This window comes from Misgurnus anguillicaudatus, chromosome 19 (genome assembly GCF_027580225.2).
Source record: "Misgurnus anguillicaudatus chromosome 19, ASM2758022v2, whole genome shotgun sequence".
Taxonomy (NCBI): domain Eukaryota; kingdom Metazoa; phylum Chordata; class Actinopteri; order Cypriniformes; family Cobitidae; genus Misgurnus; species Misgurnus anguillicaudatus.
In genome coordinates, this window is record NC_073355.2 from 19,612,015 (window position 1) to 19,633,409 (window position 21,395).

Sequence of the window (21,395 nt, forward strand, 5' to 3'; positions counted from 1 at the left end):
AGCAAAGCGGGTTATCAACTCGTGTGTCATGGGACTGAAATATTCATACCACAGGCACGCTACAATCTTGAATTGATGTGACCGCAGCTCGATATTGCTGTCAGAGCAGTCCATCAGAGCCTGTCAGAGATATGACGGCCATATTCAGTCCTCGCTCTCCTTTGCTCCAGAGCACTAGAGATGACAAGATAGACACGTGTGAAAAAAAACATGCGTCATTGTTGATCTGACGAATGCACTAAAACCTTTTGGCGTGTGGAGGAGATTTTATGTTAGATATTTATGAGAAACCACTCTATAAAGGCCTAACAACCAATCAAAATGCTTTTAATTGTACATCACCTTACTAACACTTTCTAAAGAGATGTATTTCCTTGACATACACAGCTCAAACAGACACGCCGTTTTATGAGGAATGGTGGTTTCTGGTCGTGTTGGCGCTCTGTGGTCTCATTCTGCTGTTGCTGGTGACTTTCGGACTCGTTCTGCATGGCCAGAACAGGAAGTACAAGAGCTGCGGAACAGGTGTGACCTGAACCAAACCGTCTCATAACATCCCATCTATATATCCTCCCTCACTGCATACATATTCATCCAGAAAAGCACACTTAAACTCCCACGCAAGTAAGGATTAAAGTCAGGTAATGTTTTTGCCGTGATGATGATATGCTAACTGCCGTAGGTAAAGCTGTGTCCACGGTGGAGGAGACGGTCACATTGGACAACGGTGGCTTTACGGCTCTGGAGCTCAACAGCAGGCCTGTTCATGTCAAGGGTGTTTTTTTGAGGAAGAATGGAACCAGGTAACAGAACTTGTGCTAACCATTTATTCAGATTAACGTGCCTGGATTGCAATGTGATGTTGTATATATGCTGCATCCTTCAGAACCTCACACTCCGTATCTGACTTTGTGGCACGCAAATTTTTTGGACACATATTACCAGATAGTGACCACTGACTTCCATAGTAGGAAAAAATTATTTTGGGAGTTTTGTGATAAATGATGAAGAAAATATTTTGATAAATGATGGTAAGCACACAGTTGATGGTACCCTTTAAATTTCATCATATTTTTTTATTCCTACTATGGAAGTCAATGGTCACTATCTGCTGGGTGTTTACCATAATTTCTCAAAATATCTTCATTTGTGTTTTTCAGAAAAAAGAAATCACAGGTTTAGAACAACATGAGGATGAGTAAATGATGACAGAATTTTAAAGTGAACTATTTTAAAGTGACCCTTTAACCATCACTTCCACCAAAGATACTTTAGTCTTTAATAGCAGTTTGAACCAAGAATAGATGAGACGTCCTGTAAGATCTCACTAGATTTTTAATGTGCTGGCGTCAAACATGCAATGTTACAGTGCTCTCTCTCCTAAACCAGGTCACCGCCCCGACCCAATCCGGCCGGACTGCGCTATTCAGATGAAGACATCTGTAGCAACTACAACGGTGTGGTATCTACAGAGAGCACAGCACTGACAGAGAGAGCTGCAGATATTTCTGAATCTGAGGTGACGTCTCTACCACACGCACACACACTTGCTGGGTTGTTTGTGCTCTCACTGTGTTCACATTTCTAGTTGACACAGTGTAATGAGCTCCTACTTTGTGGCAATATGGTGACAATAAAGAGAAATGATGCATACAGTATCACAGACAGTAAAGTTTTAAAACCACATACTGTATTAGCACAATTATGCATTGCCGTTTCAGCCAATACCAGCAGGTGATCGTTATTTTAATGTTATGGCGATATAACAACCAATAATTGAAAATTGTATTTATACATTTGTAGTATTAAAACTTATATCACGGGCCTGTTGAATACTTAATTGTGGTAACCGTAGTGTAAGTGGAATAATTGACTTAAAAGGGGACTTTTTTAAATGTAAAATAAATCATTGGTGTCCCCAGAGTGCATATATGTAAAGTTTTAGCTCAAAATACCATATACACTCACCTAAAGGATTATTAGGAACACCATACTAATACTGTATTTGACCCCCTTTCGCCTTCAGAACTGCCTTTATTCTACGTGTCATTGATTTAACAAGGTGTTGAAAGCATTCTTTAGAAATGTTGGCTCAAATTGATAGGATAGCATCTTCCAGTTGATGGAGATTTGTGGGATGCACATCCAGGGCACGAAGTTCCTGTTCCACCACATCCCAAAGATGCTCTATTGGGTTGAGATCTGGTGACTGTGGGGGCCATTTTAGTACAGTGAACTCATTGTCATGTTCAAGAAACCAATTTGAAATGATTCGAGCTTTGTGACATGGTGCATTATCATAAAAGGATGGACATGGTCAGAAACAATGCTCAGGTAGGCCATGGCATTTAAACGATGCCCAATTGGCACTAAGGGGCCTAAAGTGTGCCAAAAAATCATCCCCCACACCATTACACCACCACCACCATCATGCATAGCGGTAAAAAGGCATGATGGATCCATGTTCTCAATCTGTTTACGCCAAATTCTGACTCTACCATCTGAATGTCTCAACAGAAATCGAGACTCATCAGACCAGGAAACATTTTTCCAGTCTTCAACTGTCCCATTTTGTTGAGCTTGTGCAAATTGTAGCCTCTTTTTCCTATTTGTAGTAGAGATGAGTGGGGTCTTCTGCTGTTGTAGCCCATCCGCCAGGTTGTGCGTGTTGTGGCTTCACAAATGCTTTGCTGCATACCTCGGTTGTAACAAGTGGTTATTTCAGTCAAAGTTGCTCTTCTATCAGCTTGAATCCGTCGGCCCATTCTCCTCTGACCTCTAGCATCAACAAGGCATTTTCGTCTACATGACTGCTGCATACTGGATGTTTTTCTCTTTTCACACCATTCTTTGTAAACCCTTGAAATGGTTGTGCATGAAAATTCCAGTAACTGAGCAGATTGTGAAATAGTCAGACCGGCCCGTCTGGCACCAACAACCATGCCACGCTCAAAATTGCTTAAATCACTTTTCTTTCCCATTCTGACATTCAGTTTGGAGTTCAGGAGATTGTCTTTACAAGGACCACACCCCTAAATGCATTGAAGCAACTACCATGTGATTGGTTGATTAGATAATTGCATTAATGAGAAATTGAACAGGTGTTCCTAATAATCCTTTAGGTGAGTGTACTTTGTGATAGATTAACATTTACATAAAAAATTTTGAAGTAAGCTCACGAGACAGTGCCAGTTAACTGGTTAAAGCACTTCACAATGCTGGATGGTCTTTGAGACAGACAGACAGGTGATCTAATAAATGTGTTAAGTGCTTTATAACACAGTACAAGATGTGTAATTTTCCCTTTCATATTTCAGGCCACAGACAGCGAATGTGAAGAGGAGCCGATTAAACACTCATTCGTGAATCACTACATGAGCGACCCCTCTTACTTTAACTCCTGGAAGCGGCAGCAGAAGGGGCTCAAGCAGACCCTGGCCTGTTCCTACGAGGACTGTGCGAGCGGGGACGCAGATTCCTATTATCAGACAGTGGTCACGCAGCACAGCGTCGGCGGGGTCTACACCCCCACAGGCCAGCCCGCTCCTGGCTCACGGACTCCTGTCACGGGATTCTCCTCCTTCGTGTGATGGACGGATGCCTCGGTTTATACGCTTACAGAAAGGGGATTCTCCGATATCAGCACGGACACTACGAGAGACACGACAAACAGATGATTTTATACTGAAGACTTTACAGCACCGGAGATAATCAGAATTATCGTTACTGTATTTGTCCCTACTGTTTGCAGCCTTGGTTGTGAAAGATGCATAAATGTCTGTACAGATGCAGGACATAACAGAAAGCTCTTGTCTGTGATAAGACGCTCCCATAAGGGTGGCACATACTCTGAATTAACATTCCTGCCTCTGTTCCCTTTACTACGTTGAAATGAACTTAAGGAAAAGACTAAAACATGCTGTGATAGCTGTGTACTTTTGTCTTGTCAGTGTCGCTATTTATACACGATGCATCCGAGATCTTAAGAAGTGTAAATCTTCTCTAATGGATCTGATTCACGAGTAATGAGGCACGAAGCTCCGTCAACATGTTTTCAGTATATTCTGTATAGACTCACCAGCAAGAAACCTATAGAGATGTTTAGAAGAAGCCGGACCGCTTCAGTTTGTTGTCTCTGTATAAAGATGGTTAATTGGCCAGATGTGTTGTGATGTGCATCAGTGCCATTACTTTTGGTCACACATACTGAGATTATAATTTTGATAATTTTATCTGTTTGGCCTTGCTTAAAAACTGCAAACAGTCAATTTGAAATTATTTAATGAATGAATGAATTGTACGTGTGGATAACAGTATGCATTGCACATATATACTGCACTCTTGAGCCATAAAGTCTTGTGTTTCTTTCTGTTCTTCAGTATGATCTAATTTTTGCTTTGTTTTTAACAGGCTTGTAAGAAAGTGATTTTTTAAATGAGTTTATATCACTTTTATGTTCCTAGTAGTGTTGAGTAGTTCTACTTTTATAACAGAAGTACCTTTAGTTGATTCATAATGATGATGAATTTTTGGAGTTCTTGAAAATGCCAACACATCCATCAAACAAGATTGTGCTGTAATGCAAATGTTTGTTTCAATCCCACCAAATGTTTTAGCACAAGTGTGTGTCATGGACGGACAGTAAATGGTTCATACAGTAAAAAAGTGCGTGTTTTTTTAAAGGGAAAAATTAAATGTTTGTTGTTGACTTTAATGCCTCTAACTACAAAGATGTCTCGTTGCTGTTTCTTCAGTATGCACCCAAGTTATGAAAGCTGTATCACACATCGGTTTTATATGGTTTTTAAAAGCATTTCATCAAATAATCACTTGCATTACAGAATAGTGTAGCTGTATTTCTCAGTATAAAAGTTCAACACAGTCCATCACTGGTGGTATTTACTATCCTTTATGACTGTCCAATGGATTAAGGTTTAATTTTTTGCAATTATTTGAATGAAAGCAAAAGGTGTGAACCTAATAAATCAACGTGCATAAAATCAGAGGTTTCTTTTTTTCTATTTTGATATTTAATTTAGCCATTTGAAGAAATTAATAAATTATTGATTTGTCCATTGGGTGGCGCACTATACACTGTTATTAAAAGATTAAGTGTAGCGTAAGGAGCCGCAGAAACTTTACTGTCTCTTTTAAGGTAAAGAATTTCATAATGATTCGCTATTTTATACGAAATCGTGGTTGTTTAATAATAATTTGCTTTGTCTTATCGTCGTGTTGTGATCAGGCGCGGAGCTATGGGCGGGCCCATATTGACAGCTGGCCCGCCCAATTAGAAATAAAAAAATACTACTCTAGTTAAACATTGATACTACTTTATGTGGTGTATTTTATCTATAGCATGTTATGTTAAAAACAGTTAACTTATAAGTAAGCCTGATAACTATTTAAAAACTATTAAAAAGCAGTTGAATGTTGCGTATGGTTCTAATGAGAAAATATTACCGAGCAGCTTTCAGCCATGAACACTTTGAGAACTTTTCTTGGAAAACGTATTTTGAATAACAACTCGTTATAAATATGTGCTGCGTGCTTTCCTCTCAATAACATAAACACACAACAAATTTGACAGCGGGGTAAAAAAGACAAAGAAAGCATCTGATCACAGTGATGTTGGTTGATACCAGCTTGGTAATTCAGCACTATAAGTCACGCCACGTTTATTGCTACTGCTACACTTTATACAATAAAGCCTATTGCTTTTAAGCAACAAATAGCCTAACTATAAGCCTACTGTGTAATTGAGACATTAATTCAAAAAATGCATTAAAAGCAGAAAGACGTAGGCTGCGGAAATATATAGTGGGTTCACTTCAATCCACACCACACCCGACGTTCTTGGTTTACTTCTTATTTATTAAATCAAGGCAATTGTTTGATTAAACATTGTTTAAAATTAAGATACAATTTATAAAAAAACGAAATTCACTTTAAAGAAAGTCTTTCTACAAACTTATCCTACCCAGTCTCCTCACTAGCCCAACGTCCCGCGGCTATTGCGAATTCCTGTCGGGCTACCAAAATGTATCTGCGCCCTGCCGTCGGGTGGAGGAAAAAATATTGTAATGTGTTTGCATTCTCTCAGATTTAGTTAGGTAATTATATTGTATGTAATTCGGCGTCGTCTTGTCAGTCATTACTATCCTCACTAAGAGAAGGAATATATATTTGAGTGATTTCCGATCGATTTGACACATCTATATATGAGGAGAATGTTAAAAGCTTTTGATTGTTTTAATAACGAATACCCAGCTAATAGAAAAAAGTTCTAAGAACGTTCCCTGAAAGTTCCCAAGGTTCCCAAAAACGTTTTGCCAACGTAAAAAGTGTCCAGTTTTCTTGATGTTCTTAGAACATTTTTGTGTTGTCTGAACGTTAGAGGAATGTTACATTTTACCATTTTTAAACGTTATGACAATGTCATGTTTTAATGTTCACACAATGTTTAAAACAACAACTGTTTATTATATTGACTTGTATATATGTATATGTATATATATATGTTTGATTGTTATGTAAATGATAGAGAAACATTGCATTTTATTATTTTATAAAACATTATTTCTGAATGTTCAGTAAATATATTTCTGTAGAAAACACAATTCACTTACGGTATTAGGTTTAGATGTTGATGTTTTGTTTCATTTATAGTCGCCATTATTGTGATTCGTGCTTGTTTTAGTTGGACTCTTGACCCTTGACTTTTTGCTTGCTAGTTTTTTTCCTGGTTGTGTTAACTTGAATCTCAACCATGGTGACAATTAAATGAAAAACTTCTTGCTGCAATGCATGCTGGGTATTAACAAATTACAAATCTCATTCAGGACTCCCAGCATGCACTGCAGCATGGATAAATAAGGATTTTTTTAACAATTTTATTTGTCACCATGGTTGAGATTCATACTCTGATTCTTGATGTTTGTGCGTCCCAACTGTACAGCGGATATTTTTTGTCCAAAGTTTCTAAAACTCCTTAATGACAAACTGCTGTGAAAGAGTTGGATCTAATATACATTATTGACAGAAAATAAACTTTTGATTAGTAAATGAATTAGGTGATGACCTTTACCATTATGTACCAACAACCACAGAATAACACTATTAACTTTACATGTTCATAACAAATGTGGTGCATTAACTCAAAGTTAACACAACCAGGGAAAAAAATAGCAAGCAAAAAGTCAAGAGTCAAGAGACCAACTAAAACAAGCACTAATCACAATAATGGTGACTTAAAATGAAACAAAACATCAACATCTAAAACCTAATAAGTGAATTGTGTTTTCTACAGCAATATATTTACTGAACATTCAGAAATAATGTTTTATAAAATAATAAAATGCAATGTTTCTCTATCATTTACATAACAATCAAACAAGTCAATATAATAAACAGCTGTTGTTTTAAACATTGTGTGAACATTAAAACATGACATTGTCATAACGTTTAAAAATGGTAAAATGTAACATTCCTCTAAAGTTCAGACAACCCAGAAACGTTCTTAGAACTTTAAAAAAACTGGACACTTTTAACGTTGGCAGAATGTTTTTGGGAACCTTGGGAACTTTCAGGGAACGTTCTTAGAACTTTTTTCTTCTAGCTGGGACCCAGGCCCACCTCGACTTAATCCATGCACACCCATATGTCACGTTCTGCATCCGCCATTGGTTGTGATCTTAACATAACTGAGGCGTTGCGTCATCTCTGTACACCAGCGAGAGCTGTAAACGGTAATGAAGATAAATCTGTTGTAATGTTACCTGTTGATTTCTGCCTTAAATGGTCGACCTGCTCACCTGTAAACACCGCCCACTTCCGCATGATACACAACGCGAGAAATATAAAGCAACGGGAGAGTTTCAAGACTGAAAGCTGCGATCATACAGGCTTGAGGAGGTGTCGTTTAAATCAGCAGAAACACAATGATTGATCTGTCATATGTATCTGTCACCTGGACCTTAGTGGTACTGCTCATAAGTCTTCTGTTTATGTAAGTATCACGCAAGTGTTGACAACAAAAACCTCAGTGCCACATTTATAGATCAATTTAAGGTCTTTATTAATATCTAATGTATGTCTCATTGATGTCAGGTAAGGTTAGTGGGTGTTTGTAATCTAATATTTTGTCATTGATCATTCTGTATTGTATTATAACTTTCAGATTCATAGCTGTATCTAATGGATGACAGTTTTAGTTACATTAGCTAGTGGTTGTTTAAGATGTAGGCCTATGTCTTTGATCATAAGTGTTGCATGTTGGATTGTGTAAGATCTATAAATAGCTATAACAAATGGATATTGATCACAATGTAGTTATGGTGTTTGGACTCATGGGTTTTTCAAGAAACTGGGAATTCCAGGACCAAGACCTTGGCCTTTCCTCGGCACGTTTCTCTCATACAGAAAAGTGAGTAATATGTTATGTATAGTAGAACAAAATACAAATGAACATCAAAATTATGATGCTAGTGAAAGTTTTTTTTACCCCTCATTGGTATTTGTGTTGTAATTTAGGGTTTTTTCAATTTTGATATGGAGTGTGCTAAGAAATATGGAAGCGTTTGGGGGTGAGTACCCATCAAAACATATACTAATTGATTAATAGTTGTTGAACATTAAAATTAAGTTTATTGCCAACAGTGTTGGGGGTAACGTGCATTACGTAATATTATTACTTTTCTGAAGTAATGATTAAATTAACGCATTACTTTTTAAATGTACACATTAATATTTTAGTTACTTTTCTAAAAAAGTAATGCAAGTTACTTTTTTTAATTTAATTAATTTGATTTTTAAAAAATGATCCACTAAATTTAACTAAACGTAGTCACATTATGCGCTCTATGCGTACACGCCTGTGCGGGAACAGTTTGAGTCAAAAACTGAGATGGCAGGCCAGAGCTCGACATTTTTGTGATGAAATATGCAATTTCATAAAAACACTTGCAAGGCCTGAAAGAGATCCTCAGCCAAGAAAAGTAAACCAAAAGTAACTAAAAAGTAACTATGTAATGCAGTTAGTTACTTTTTGGGGAGTAACTTAATATTGTAATGCATTACTTTTAAAAGTAACTTTCCCCAACACTTGTCACACATTTTTAAAAGAAACATACACAGTAAAAAATTGCTGTAGTTATGCAGCTGTTTGTCAGTAACTTACTGTAGATTTAAATTGATGTTATTTACTGGCAAACGGTTTGTTCAAAGTAAATTGAACATTAAAGTCTTTGTCTTTACAGAATAAAACTATGAAATAGCAGCAACATCATGCAAAGCATACTGGGAACCAGAAATCCTCATAAACCTTTTTCTGTTTTTTCCTTCAGATTTTGGTTCCAGGATGCTTTGCATGAGGCTGTAATTTTTGTTTTATTCTGTAAAGATGCAGACTTGTTAAAGTTTAATGTTCATTTAATTTTAAACAAACAGCTGCCGGTAATACTGTAACTTCTACTATATTGTATATTTGCTAAAATTAAAGAAAAATTGAAAATATCTTTTCAAATCCATATTAGCCTAAATAAAGATCTGTTAAGGTCTTAATGTCATGAATAATGAAGTAATATATCATGGGTTGCAAATTATTGCATTTTAGCATCTAAAGTTAATTTAGGACCCTGCAGTGAATGTATGATAAATATAGCTGATCAATCAAAAATGAAAATCACTGTAAACCAATACATTTTCCTTTTTTTAATTTAGAATCTTTGATGGAAGGGTTCCAATATTAATGGTTACTGACCTGGAAATGATCAAAGCAATTATGGTTAAAGAATGCTATTCTACCTTCACCAATAGACGGGTAAGCCCATCCAACACAAAAATATTTCGAAAATGAAGGTGACATAATGATCAGTCCTTATTAGGGTCACATAAAGATTAGGATGCATTTAAGGCCTTTTAAAGATAATGATTTTGGATTGGTTTAGGACACATTTGAAGCCCTGGCTGGCCCTTTTGCTGATGGTGTATCTATAGTTAAAGATGAGAGATGGAAGAGGATCCGCAGTTCACTGTCACCGTATTTCACAAGCGGACGACTTAAGGAGGTCAAATGAACTGTGTTCACGCAAAGTGTTTTATTGTATTTCTGTAGCTCTTGTTGTGATTATGTGATTAACAGTTGTTTTTGATATGTTCCAGATATTTCCTATAGCTGAGACACACGCAGAGCGTTTTATAAAAAATATGATGAAGCGAGACCTTGAGCAGTCAGTTAAAATTAAAGAGTAAGTGTGACATCTGTTTTCATGTAAAGTATACGCATAATTAATGTATAACACAGTTATTACTTTTTTCTTGACAGCGTTGTCGCCTCATACAGTTTGGATGTTGTCACCAGCTCGTCCTTTAGTGTTGACATTGACTCCATAAACAATCCTGATGACCCTTTTGTTGGAAATATCAAGAAGTTTTTCCAGTTTAGTTTTTTCAGTCCTCTTTTTCTGTTATTAAGTAAGTCGTTTATAATAATAATTACTTAAACTTTGGTTGATACAGACTTGTCAGTATAGTTCAAGATAATGTTACACTATTAGCAGTTCATTTAAAAACTAAATGCATTTACTTTTGTTATTTCAGCTCTGTTTCCCTCTGCTGCAAATATTTTGGCCAAAATGGGTATAACTCTTTTCTCAAGATCATCTATTGATTTTTTCTACAGTGCTCTGAAAAAGATAAAAGATGATCACAACAAGGAATCCAGTGTATGTTATGAAATCCTGTATGTATTTTTGTAGTGATAATGATTATGGCGGAGTAGATAATGACTTGTCTTTGTTTATTAGGGCCGAGTAGACTTTCTAAAGCTGATGATCCAGAGTCAAATATCTGATGATCAAGCTGAGGACACCACAAGTGACCAACCGGTTAAAGGTAAGTGAAAAAGTACTAAATGTAAGATGTGCATGGCCACAATTAAAGATTTCTTCTTTTGATTTGAAATACTTTATAATTTTGCCTAAACAGGTCTTACCGACCATGAGATCCTCTCTCAGTCGTTTATTTTTATCCTGGGAGGTTATGAGACTACAAGTACAACTCTTTCCTTTCTCCTCTATAATCTTGCAACTAATCCGGACTCCCTGCAAAAGCTGGTTAAAGAGATTGACGCAAACTTTCCTGTCAATGTGAGAAACTGACCTAACGAGTATAGGAAAACATATTTTTTAAAGTTGCTTATCATCACCAAAACAATGAAATGTAAAATAACAAAATGCATTGTACATGTTTTTTTTCACAGACGCCCATCACATATGATGCATTGATGAAAATGGATTATTTGGAAATGTGCCTCAATGAATCAATGCGTCTCCTTCCAACCGCCCCACGCTTAGAGAGAACCTGTAAGAAAACTGTTGAGATTAATGGGGTGACCATACCGGAAAATACTTTGGTTGCAATTCCTACATATGTGCTAAATCGTGATCCAAATCTCTGGGAGTCTCCCGAGGAGTTCAGACCGGAGAGGTGATGTGTTTCATCTAACAGACAATAAAAAATATATTACACTAATAGAAATGTTATTTTATATCTTTATAACATGCTGTTTAATAATGAACACACATAACCACTTAATTATAAGTGAGCCAATTCAATCATGCACATTTGAAAAGTGACTAGAAAATGAGAGAAATGTGAGTAAATTAGTTGAAGATATTGACTGCCATCTTTACAAACATGAATTATTGGAACAGACTGTACATCTGAATAAACAGACATTGGTTTAAATTGCAAAACTGAATGTGTCTAATATGTCTCTTAAAGGTTCAGCCCAGAGAGTAAGTCAGAGGTTAACCAGTATGTTTTCATGCCTTTTGGACTCGGGCCCCGAAATTGCATTGGAATGAGATTTGCGCTGATGATCATGAAACTTCTTGTTGTGAAGATGCTACAAAACTTCAGTGTGGAAACATGCAAAGAGACGCAGGTTGGTATATTGTCACCCCTGTATAGTACTTATATCTATGAGAAATGTGTGTGAAATGTAATACAGCCAGATAAAAGCATATTTGACTGTGCACAGCTTTCTAAGCACAAAAAGATTAATGCATTGTTCGTATTTGTCCTTTTTTCAGATTCCTCTGGAGTTGAATCCCATGTTTCAGCCAAAGGTGCCCATCACACTGAAGTTCACACCGAGATCTCACTGTGACAAAGAAGAATAGTTCAAATTACAGTAATGCAGTGGAGATTCATTCAAGTCACACCTTAGTAAAATTACAAGATATTTGCAATGACTAAGATGTTTAGACATAATTTCATTAAAAGGCAAAATTATGTCAAATTAAAGTCTTACAGAATACAATTTTTTACCAACTTTTTATGTTGCCATTTCTACCCTATTCAAGTGGGTGTAATGTAATGTTTATTGCAATAATTATGTTGCTTATGGTTGTATGAGTGAATTCTTTTTTATTTTTTCCAGTATAATAAATGCAGTGTTTAAAGGCATGTTGTGCATTATGTTGAACACACACACACACACACACACACACACACACACACACACACACACACACACACACACACACACACACACACACACACACAGTATATTACAATTGTCAAAGAAAAAGTATGATTTTGTTCCTAAAGTAGGTCCCAGTGACAGAAGTTACACATTTTAAGAGTGTGCTAGGAGGAAAAAGCGCACATTTAAAATATTTTGTAAAAATATTCCTTTTTTAAACTAGTTTTCCTTAAAAATGCCAACAGAAAAAGTACAGGACATTAATTGTCCCTACAGTAACTAAATATTGTATGTCTTGTTGGTGTTTCTTCAGTATGCACCCAAAACTTGAGAAAACCAAACGTTATAAAAGCGGTATCACAAATTAACTTTATACAGTTTTCAAAAGGCATTTTTTAAATAATCACTTTCATCACCGTACAGAATAATGTTGCTGTATGTATTTCTCACTTTAAAGTTCAACACAATCCATCACTGATATATACTGTTATCACCATCCTTTATGACTGCTAAATAGACTGAGGAAAATACAACGTATTAAATAAAAGCAAAAGGTGTGAAACATAATAATATGCCTAAAAATAGATTTATTTTTATATTATTCGAACATAATAATTTATTCAGCTTCAGTTTGTTGTCTCTGTATAAAGATGGTAAATTGGCCAGATGTGTTGTGATGTTCATCAGTGCCATTACTTTTGGTCACACATACTGAGATTATAATTTTGATAATTTTATCTGTTTGGCCTTGCTTAAAAACTGCAAACAGTCAATTTGAAATTATTTAATGAATGAATGAATCAATTGTACGTGTGGATAACAGCCCAGCTAGCAGAAAAAAGTTCTAAGAATGTTCCCTGAAAGTTCCCAAGGTTCCCAAAAACATTCTGCCAACGTTAAAAGTGTCCAGTTTTTTTTAAGTTCTAAGAACGTTTCTGGGTTGTCTGAACGTTAGAGGAATGTTACATTTTACCATTTTTAAACGTTATGACAATGTCATGTTTAAATGTTCACACAATGTTTAAAACAACAACTGTTTATTATATTGACTTGTTTAATTGTTATGTAAATGATATAGAAACATTTCATTTTATTATTTTATAACATTATTTCTGAATGTTCAGTAAATATATAGCTGTAGAAAACACAATTCACTTATAGACCCCTTCAAGGTTTGTAAACATTGAATGACTATCGGGTGCGCGCGCAGCATGGGGTCAAACTGTTCATACCATCCAGGCTTTATAATTTAATCTAACAGTGCTGAAAAATTATGACTTACCTCAAATGAAGTGAGCACCACAAACACAAGCCTCTTTGATCTTTGCATTGTTCCAGTCTGCACGTTAATTGCTTGCAGCCGCAGATGTTGTATTTTTTTGAGATTCTGCATGAATCGCGAAAAATTAAAGGAAGACCTGGTGCGATTTTCACAGCCCATGACGTAAGTAGGCATTTTTGACGATACCGAATAATACGCAACTCAATTTGCTGTAATGGCTTTCCTGACCCCGACATGCGCAGTGGGAACCGTCTGTGACGTGAACCGTGAAGGGGTCTATTAGGTTTAGATTTTGATGTTTTGTTTCATTTTAAGTCACCATTATTGTGATTAGTGTTTGTTTTAGTTGGACTCTTGACACTTGACTTTTTGCTTGCTAGTTTTTTCTCTGGTTGTGTTAAGTTTGTGTTAATGCACCACATTTGTTGTGAACATGTAGGGGCGGTTTCCCGGACAGGGATTAGCTTAATCCAGGACTAGGCCTTAATTTAATTAGGAAATATAACTCGTTTTAACAAATATGCCTTACTAAAAACATTACCTGTGTGCATTTTGATGCAAAACAAAGGGCCCTGATGTATTTTAAGATATGTCAGTGCAAGTTGTTTTCAGTTTGGACAGCTCTTAAAAATGTTTTAGTCTAGGACTAGTCTAAACCCTGTCCGGGAAACCGCCACTTAAAGTTAATAGTGTAATTCTGTGGTTGTTGGTACATAATGGTAAAGATCATCACCTAATTAATTTACTAATCAAAAGTTTATTTTCTGTCAATAATGTATATTAGATCCAGCTTTCTCACAGCAGTTTGTCATTAAGGAGTTTTAGAAACTTGGGACAAAAAATTTCCGCTGTATAATTGGGACGCACAAACATCAAGAATAAGAGTATGAATCTCAACCATGGTGACAAATAAAATTGTAAAAGAAAATCCTTATTTATCCATGCTGCAGTGCATGTTGGGAGTCCTGCAGGAGATTTGTAATTTGTTAATACCCAGCATGCATTGCAGCATTAAGTTTTTAATTTAATTGCCAACATGGTTGAGATTCAAGCTAACACAACCAGAAAAAAAACTAGCAAGCAAAAAGTCAAGGGTCAAGAGTCCAACTTAAACGAACACTAATCACGATAATGGTGACTATAAATGAAACAAAACATCAACATCCAAACCCAACAAGTGAATTGCGCTTTCCACAGCAACACATTCACCGAACATTCAGAAATAATGTTTTATAAAATAATAAAATGCAATGTTTCTCTATCATTTACATAACAATTAAACAAGTCAATATAATAAACAGTTGTTGTTTTAAACATTGTGTGAACATTAAAACATGACATTGTCATAACGTTTAAAAATGGTAAAATGGAACATTCCTCTAACGTTCAGACAACACGGAAACGTTCTTGGAGCTTGAAGGGGGCTGGACGCTTTTTGCGTTGGCGGAGTGTTTTTGGGAACCTTGGGAGCTTTCGGGGAGCGTTCTTACAGCTTTTTTCTTCTTGCTGGGAGTATGCATTGCACATATATACTGCACTCTTGAGCCATAAAGTCTTGTGTTTCCTTCTGTTCTTCAGTATGATCTAATTTTTGCTTTTATCACTTTTATGTTCCTGGTATTGTTCAGTAGTTCTGTTGTACTTTTATAACAGAAGTACTGTTAGTTGATTCATAATGATGATGAATTTTTGGAGTTCTTGAAAATGCCAACACATCCATCAAACAAGATTGTGCTGTAATGCAAATGTTTGTTTCAATCCCACCAAATGTTTTAGCACAAGTGTGTGTCATGGACGGACAGTAAATGGTTCATACAGTAAAAAAAGTGTGTGTTTTTTAAAGGGAAAAATTAAATGTTTGTTGTTGACTTCAATGCCTCTAACTACAAAGATGTCTCGTTGCTGTTTCTTCAGTATGCACCCAAGTTATGAAAGCTGTATCACAAATCGGTTTTATATGGTTTTTAAAAGCATTTAATCAAATAATCACTTGCATTACAGAATAGTGTAGCTGTATTTCTCAGTATAAAATTCAACACAGTCCCTCACTGGTGATATTTACTATCATTTATGACTGTCCAATCGATTAAGGTTTAATTTTTGCAATGATTTGAATGAAAGCAAAAGGTGTGAACCTAATAAATCAACGTGCATTTTGATATTTAATTTGGACATTTGAAGAAATTAATAAATCGTCTGCTATTGATCTGTCCATTGGGTGGCGCACTATACACTGTTATTAAAAGAGGAAGTAGGGAGCTGCTAAAACTTTACTCTCTCTCTCTTTTAAGGTAAGGAATTTATATTAGTATATATTATAATGATAATAATTTTATACTCTTAAACGAAACCGTGCTTGTTTAATAATAGTTTGCTTTGTCTTATCGTCGTGTTGTAATCTTAACATTACTGAGGCGTTACGTCATCTCTGTACAACAGCGAGAGCTGTAAACGGTAATGAAGATAAATCTGTTGTAATGTTACCTGTTGATTTCTGCCTTAAATGGTCGACCTGCTCACCTGTAAACAACGCCCACTTCCGCATGATACACAACGTGATAAATATAAAGCAACGGGAGAGTTTCAGGACTGAAAGCTGCGATCATACAGGCTGGAGGAGGTGTCGTTTAAATCAGCAGAAAACACAATGATTGATCTGTCATATGTATCTGTCACCTGGACCTTAGTGGTACTGCTCATAAGTCTTCTGTTTATGTAAGTAGCACGCAAGTGTTGACAACAAAAACCTCAGTGCCACATTTATAGATCAATTTAAGGTCTTTATTAATATCTAATGTATCTCATTGATGTCAGGTAAGGGTGTTATTTTTGTCATTGATCATTTTGTATTGTATTATAATTTTCAAATTCATAGCTGTACCTAATAGATGACAGTTTAGTTGTTGTTTAAGATGTAGGCCTGTGTCTTTCATAATTGTTGCATGTTGGATTGTGTAAGATCTATAAATAGCTATAACAAATGGATATTGATCACACTGTAGTTATGGTGTTTGGACTCATGGGTTTTTCAAGAAACTGGGAATTCCAGGACCAAGACCTTGGCCTTTCCTCGGCACGTTTCTCTCATACAGAAAAGTTAGTAATATGTTATTTATATATAGTGGAACAAAATACAAATGAATATAAAAACAATGATGTTATAGAAATGTTATTTTTATCCCTCTTCATTTTTTTTTGTATTTGTGTAAATGTGATTTAGGGTTTTTTCAATTTTGATACGGAGTGTGCTAAGAAATATGGAAAAGTTTGGGGGTGAGTAAAACTTTTACTAACTGATATTAACTGATCAGTAGTTGTTGAACATTAAAATTAAGTTTATTGTCATTCAAGGGTTTTTAAAAGAAAATAACACTGTAAAAAACTTTTTAAAAATGTCTTTAATTTTTATATCTAAAACTTTTAGCAAATATACACATAAACATCGCATGACCTTGTCTGTAGAAATTACAGTATTACTGTCAGCTGATTGCCAGTAACTAACTGTGGATTTCAATTTATGTTGTTTACTGGCAACAGTTTGTTCAAAATATAATGAACATTAACAAGTGTTTGTCTTTACAGAAAATTATAGAAATAACCATAGATGGAAATAACAGCCTCATGCAAAGCATTCTGGGAACCAGAAATCCTCATCAACTTTTTTCTTCAGATTTTGGTTCCAGGATGCTTTGCATGAGGCTGTATTTTTTTCTGTAAAGATGCAGACTTGTTAATGTTTAATGTTCATTATATTCTGAACAAGCTGTTGTAGGTGGATGACATACATTTAAATCTACAGTACGTTGCTGGCAACCTGCTGACAGTAATACTGTAATTTCTACAGACAAGGTCATGCGATGTTTATGTGTATATTTGCTAAAATTTAAATCCATATTTGCCTAAAAAAGATCTGTCAAGTACTTGAGGGGTGCACCCCAATTCAGGGTCTGCGGCCTTTCAAGGCCGTATTTGAAGGCAAATGACATCACCGGGGCGTGACGAAGGCTGTCCCAATTCGAAGGCTCCTTCACATATAAGCCTCCAAATGTGACCTTTTTTTTCCCTGAAACCAATGATCATAGATATATCCTTCACAACCATGGCTATGCCAAGATTCAATGCACACCCGTGATGTCTGGGTATTTTGAAATAAACATTCAAAACTGTAGTTAAATAAAAGTGTATATTTTGCAAATTAAAGGTCCTTGTGACTGTTTTACTATTATAAATGATGTTTTAGTGGTGGCACTGTACAAATTTTACATACTGTTGGATAGTTTAATCTGCATCAATGTGTCATATTTTCTAAAATAAAATTAAAATAAATCATGCTTCATATTTATTTTAAAAAATCTGATAGGTCTCAGCTGTTGTGTCCCCCTGACAAGCGTAGTGGGCGGGAACAGCAAGTGATGCAACTCCCCTGTAGGCTAGACCAGTGGTTCTCAAACTTTTTCATTTTTCGCTTTTTGGTTCTGATAATGTCACGTTATTATTTTGTAAACTAACATTTTAGAATTGATTCTTGACATTTGTGAATCGAATCAGAATCGGCCACGGTCCGAATCCCGATTCATCTAAGAATCGATTTTGTGTCCCACCCCTAGCTGATAAATCAAAAATGAAAATCACTGTAAACCAATACACTTTTCTTTTTTTTATTTAGGATCTTTGATGGAAGACTCCCAATATTAATGGTTACTGACCTGGAAATGATCAAAGCAATTATGGTTAAAGAATGCTATTCTACCTTCACCAATAGACGGGTAAGCACATCCAACACAAAAATATTTCAAAAGTGAAGGTGAGATCAGTCAATATTAGGGTCACATAAAGATTAGGATGCATTTAAGGCCTTTTAAAGATAATGATTTTGGATTGCTTTAGGACACAATTGAAGCCGTGGCTGGCCCTTTTGCTGATGGTGTATCTATAGTTAAAGATGAGAGATGGAAGAGGATCCGCAGTTCACTGTCACCGTATTTCACAAGCGGACGACTTAAGGAGGTAAAATAAACTGTGTTCATACAAAGTGTTTTATTGTATTTCTGTAGCTCTTGTTGTGATTATGTGATTAACAGTTGTTTTTGATATGTTTCAGATATTTCCTTTAGCTGAGAAACACGCAGAGCGTTTTATAAAAAATATGATGAAGCGAGACCTTAAACAGTCAGTTAAAATTAAAGAGTAAGTGTGACATCTGATTTAATGTAAAGTATATGCATGATGTACAAACGCAGTGTATAACACAGTTATTACATTTTTCTTGACAGCGCTGTCGCCTCATACAGTTTGGATGTTGTCACCAGCTCGTCCTTTAGTGTTGACATTGACTCCATAAACAATCCTGATGACCCTTTTGTTGGAAATATCAAGAAGTTTTTCCAGTTTAGTTTTTTCAGTCCTCTTTTTCTGTTATTAAGTAAGTCGTTTATAATAATAAAGACTTAAACTTTGTTTGATACAGACGTGTCAGTATAGTTCATGATAGTGTCACACCATTAGATGTTCATCTTTAAAAAAAAAAAAAAAACTAAATGCATTTACTTTTGTTATTTCAGCTCTGTTTCCCCCTGCTGCAAATATTTTGGCCAAAATGGGTATAACTCTTTTCTCAAGATCAGCTATGGATTTTTTCTACAGTGCTCTGAAAAAGATAAAAGATGATCACAACAAGGAATCCAGTGTATGTTATGAAATCCTGTATGTATTTTTGTAGTGATAATGATTATGGCGGAGTATTTAATGACTTATATTTCTTTATTAGGGCCGAGTAGACTTTCTAAAGCTCATGATCCAGAGTCAAATATCTGATGATCAAGCTGAGGACACCACAAGTGACCAACCGGTTAAAGGTAAGTGAAAAAGTACTATAAATGTAAGATGTGCATGGCCACAATTAAAGATTTCCTCTATGGATTTGAAATATTCATTTTGCCTAAACAGGTCTTACCGATCATGAGATCCTCTCTCAGTCGTTTATTTTTATTCTGGGAGGTTATGAGACTACAAGTACAACTCTTTCCTTTCTCCTCTACAATCTTGCAACTAATCCGGACTCCCTGCAAAAGCTGGTTAAAGAGATCGACGCCAACTTTCCTGTCAATGTGAGAAACTGACCAAACAAGTATAGGAAAACATATTTTTAAAAGTTGATCACAAAAACAGTGAAATGTAAAATAACAAAATGCATTGTACATGTTGTGTTTTTTATTTCACAGACACCTATCACATATGAGGCATTGATGAAAATGGATTATTTGGAAATGTGCATCAACGAATCAATGCGTCTCCTTCCAACCGCCCCACGCTTGGAGAGACTCTGTAAGAAAACTGTAGAGATCAATGGTGTAACCATACCTGAGAATACTTTGGTTGCAATTCCTACATATGTGCTAAATCGTGATCCAAATCTCTGGGAGTCTCCTGAGGAGTTCAGACCGGAGAGGTGATGTGTTTCATCTAAGATACTGACTGCCATCTTCACAAACATGAATTAATGGGACAGACTGTACATCTGAATAAACAGACATTGGTTTAAATTGCAAAACTGAATGTGTCTAATATGTCTCTTAAAGGTTCAGCCCAGAGAGTAAGTCAGAGGTTAACCAGTATGTTTTCATGCCTTTTGGACTCGGGCCCCGAAATTGCATTGGAATGAGATTTGCGCTGATGATCATGAAACTTCTTGTTGTGAAGATGCTACAAAACTTCAGTATGGAAACATGCAAAGAGACGCAGGTTGGTATATTTTCACCCCTGTAGTACTTATATCTATGAGAAATGTGTGTGAAATGTAATACAGCCAGAACAAAAAGCATATTTGACTGTGCATAGCTTTCTAAGCACAAAGAGATGAATGCATTGTTTGTTTGTGTCTGTTTTCAGATCCCTCTGGAGTTGAATCCCATGTTTCAGCCAAAGGTGCCCATCACACTGAAGTTCACACCGAGATCTCACAGTGACAAAGAAGAATAGTTCAAATTACAGTAATGCAGTGGAGATTTATTCAAAACACACCTTAGTAAAATTATCTACAAGATATTTGCAAGCACTATTGTGTCAAATCAAAGTCTTACATAATCACACTTTATAAATAACTTTTTGTTATTAAACTTTTTATGTTGCCACTTCTACCATATTTAGGAGGGTGTAATGTTTATTGCAATAATTATGTTGCTTATGGTTGTATGAGTGAATTCCTTTTTATTTTTTCCAGTATATTAAATGCAATTTTTAAAGGCACGTTGTGCATTATGTTAAATTATATTTATATATATATGGATTTTATATATCTTCTATATCATTTAGATCACATCAAATACATTTTGATATCTAACATCTTTAATAGAATCCTATGATTTGTAGTTTCTAGATGCACAGTTACAATACACTCATTATTTATCTCACATCCTTAGATTACTATTGTTGCATTTAGTGGTAGTATTTTTTTTATTTTTTATATGATACTTACAGGAACATTCATTCTATTACAAACACTACAAATATCTGTGTTGTGATTTAAATCAACATTAAAAGCTCTTTCAAAGCTAATATTAGCCCATCTCAGTAGAAAGTTTGTGGAAAAAATCTTCTAAGAGTTTTATTGTGTAATTTTGTATA

General features: G+C 35.5%; 3 protein-coding genes across 5 annotated transcripts in view; all 3 read left to right on the plus strand.

The window, feature by feature from the left end:
* The window catches only part of sdk1a (sidekick cell adhesion molecule 1a), a 408,423-nt gene extending 403,693 nt beyond the window's left edge, over positions 1-4,730 (plus strand). For 2 of the 3 annotated variants that reach the window (XM_073857057.1, XM_073857059.1), the window contains 4 exons: positions 388-525; positions 683-803; positions 1,390-1,519; positions 3,318-4,730. In XM_073857057.1, coding sequence (XP_073713158.1) covers positions 388-525; positions 683-803; positions 1,390-1,519; positions 3,318-3,590 — 662 coding nt within the window. In that variant the 3' untranslated portion in view covers positions 3,591-4,730. The remainder of the gene's footprint in view (positions 1-387; positions 526-682; positions 804-1,389; positions 1,520-3,317) is intronic. The other variant, XM_073857058.1, reaches the window with a different exon arrangement.
* A 3,027-nt stretch (positions 4,731-7,757) lies between these two features.
* On the plus strand, positions 7,758-12,471 carry LOC129432564 (cytochrome P450 3A30-like). The gene is made up of 13 exons (XM_055191031.2): positions 7,758-8,008; positions 8,332-8,425; positions 8,533-8,585; positions 9,721-9,820; positions 9,948-10,067; positions 10,162-10,247; positions 10,325-10,473; positions 10,600-10,724; positions 10,806-10,893; positions 10,987-11,147; positions 11,261-11,487; positions 11,785-11,947; positions 12,096-12,471. Exons 1-13 carry the CDS (start codon positions 7,941-7,943, stop codon positions 12,183-12,185), a joined length of 1,524 nt encoding a protein of 507 aa, XP_055047006.2. The 5' UTR covers positions 7,758-7,940; the 3' UTR covers positions 12,186-12,471.
* Positions 12,472-15,982: 3,511 nt separating this feature from the next.
* Positions 15,983-21,017, plus strand: LOC129432577 (cytochrome P450 3A40). Its single transcript, XM_055191057.2, has 14 exons — positions 15,983-16,063; positions 16,343-16,487; positions 16,775-16,868; positions 16,993-17,045; positions 18,439-18,538; positions 18,660-18,779; positions 18,874-18,959; positions 19,046-19,194; positions 19,334-19,458; positions 19,540-19,627; positions 19,719-19,879; positions 19,994-20,220; positions 20,351-20,513; positions 20,661-21,017. The coding sequence occupies exons 2-14, from the start codon at positions 16,420-16,422 to the stop codon at positions 20,748-20,750; spliced, it is 1,524 nt and encodes a 507-aa protein (XP_055047032.2). The 5' UTR covers positions 15,983-16,063; positions 16,343-16,419; the 3' UTR covers positions 20,751-21,017.
* Positions 21,018-21,395: the final 378 nt, after the last annotated feature.

What these genes read in the sequence shown, in the direction of transcription:
- LOC129432564 (XM_055191031.2), top strand. Translation starts at nt 7,941, where the DNA reads ATGATTGATCTGTCATATGTATCTGTCACCTGGACCTTAGTGGTACTG. An exon ending in TCCTCTTTTTCTGTTATTAA is followed by an intron (nt 10,474 to 10,599) that starts GTAAGTCGTTTA and finishes TTGTTATTTCAG; the next exon opens with CTCTGTTTCCCTCTGCTGCA. An exon ending in AAGTGACCAACCGGTTAAAG is followed by an intron (nt 10,894 to 10,986) that starts GTAAGTGAAAAA and finishes TTGCCTAAACAG; the next exon opens with GTCTTACCGACCATGAGATC.
- LOC129432577 (XM_055191057.2), top strand. Translation starts at nt 16,420, where the DNA reads ATGATTGATCTGTCATATGTATCTGTCACCTGGACCTTAGTGGTACTG. An exon ending in CGTTTCTCTCATACAGAAAA is followed by an intron (nt 16,869 to 16,992) that starts GTTAGTAATATG and finishes AATGTGATTTAG; the next exon opens with GGTTTTTTCAATTTTGATAC. An exon ending in ATCACAACAAGGAATCCAGT is followed by an intron (nt 19,459 to 19,539) that starts GTATGTTATGAA and finishes TTTCTTTATTAG; the next exon opens with GGCCGAGTAGACTTTCTAAA.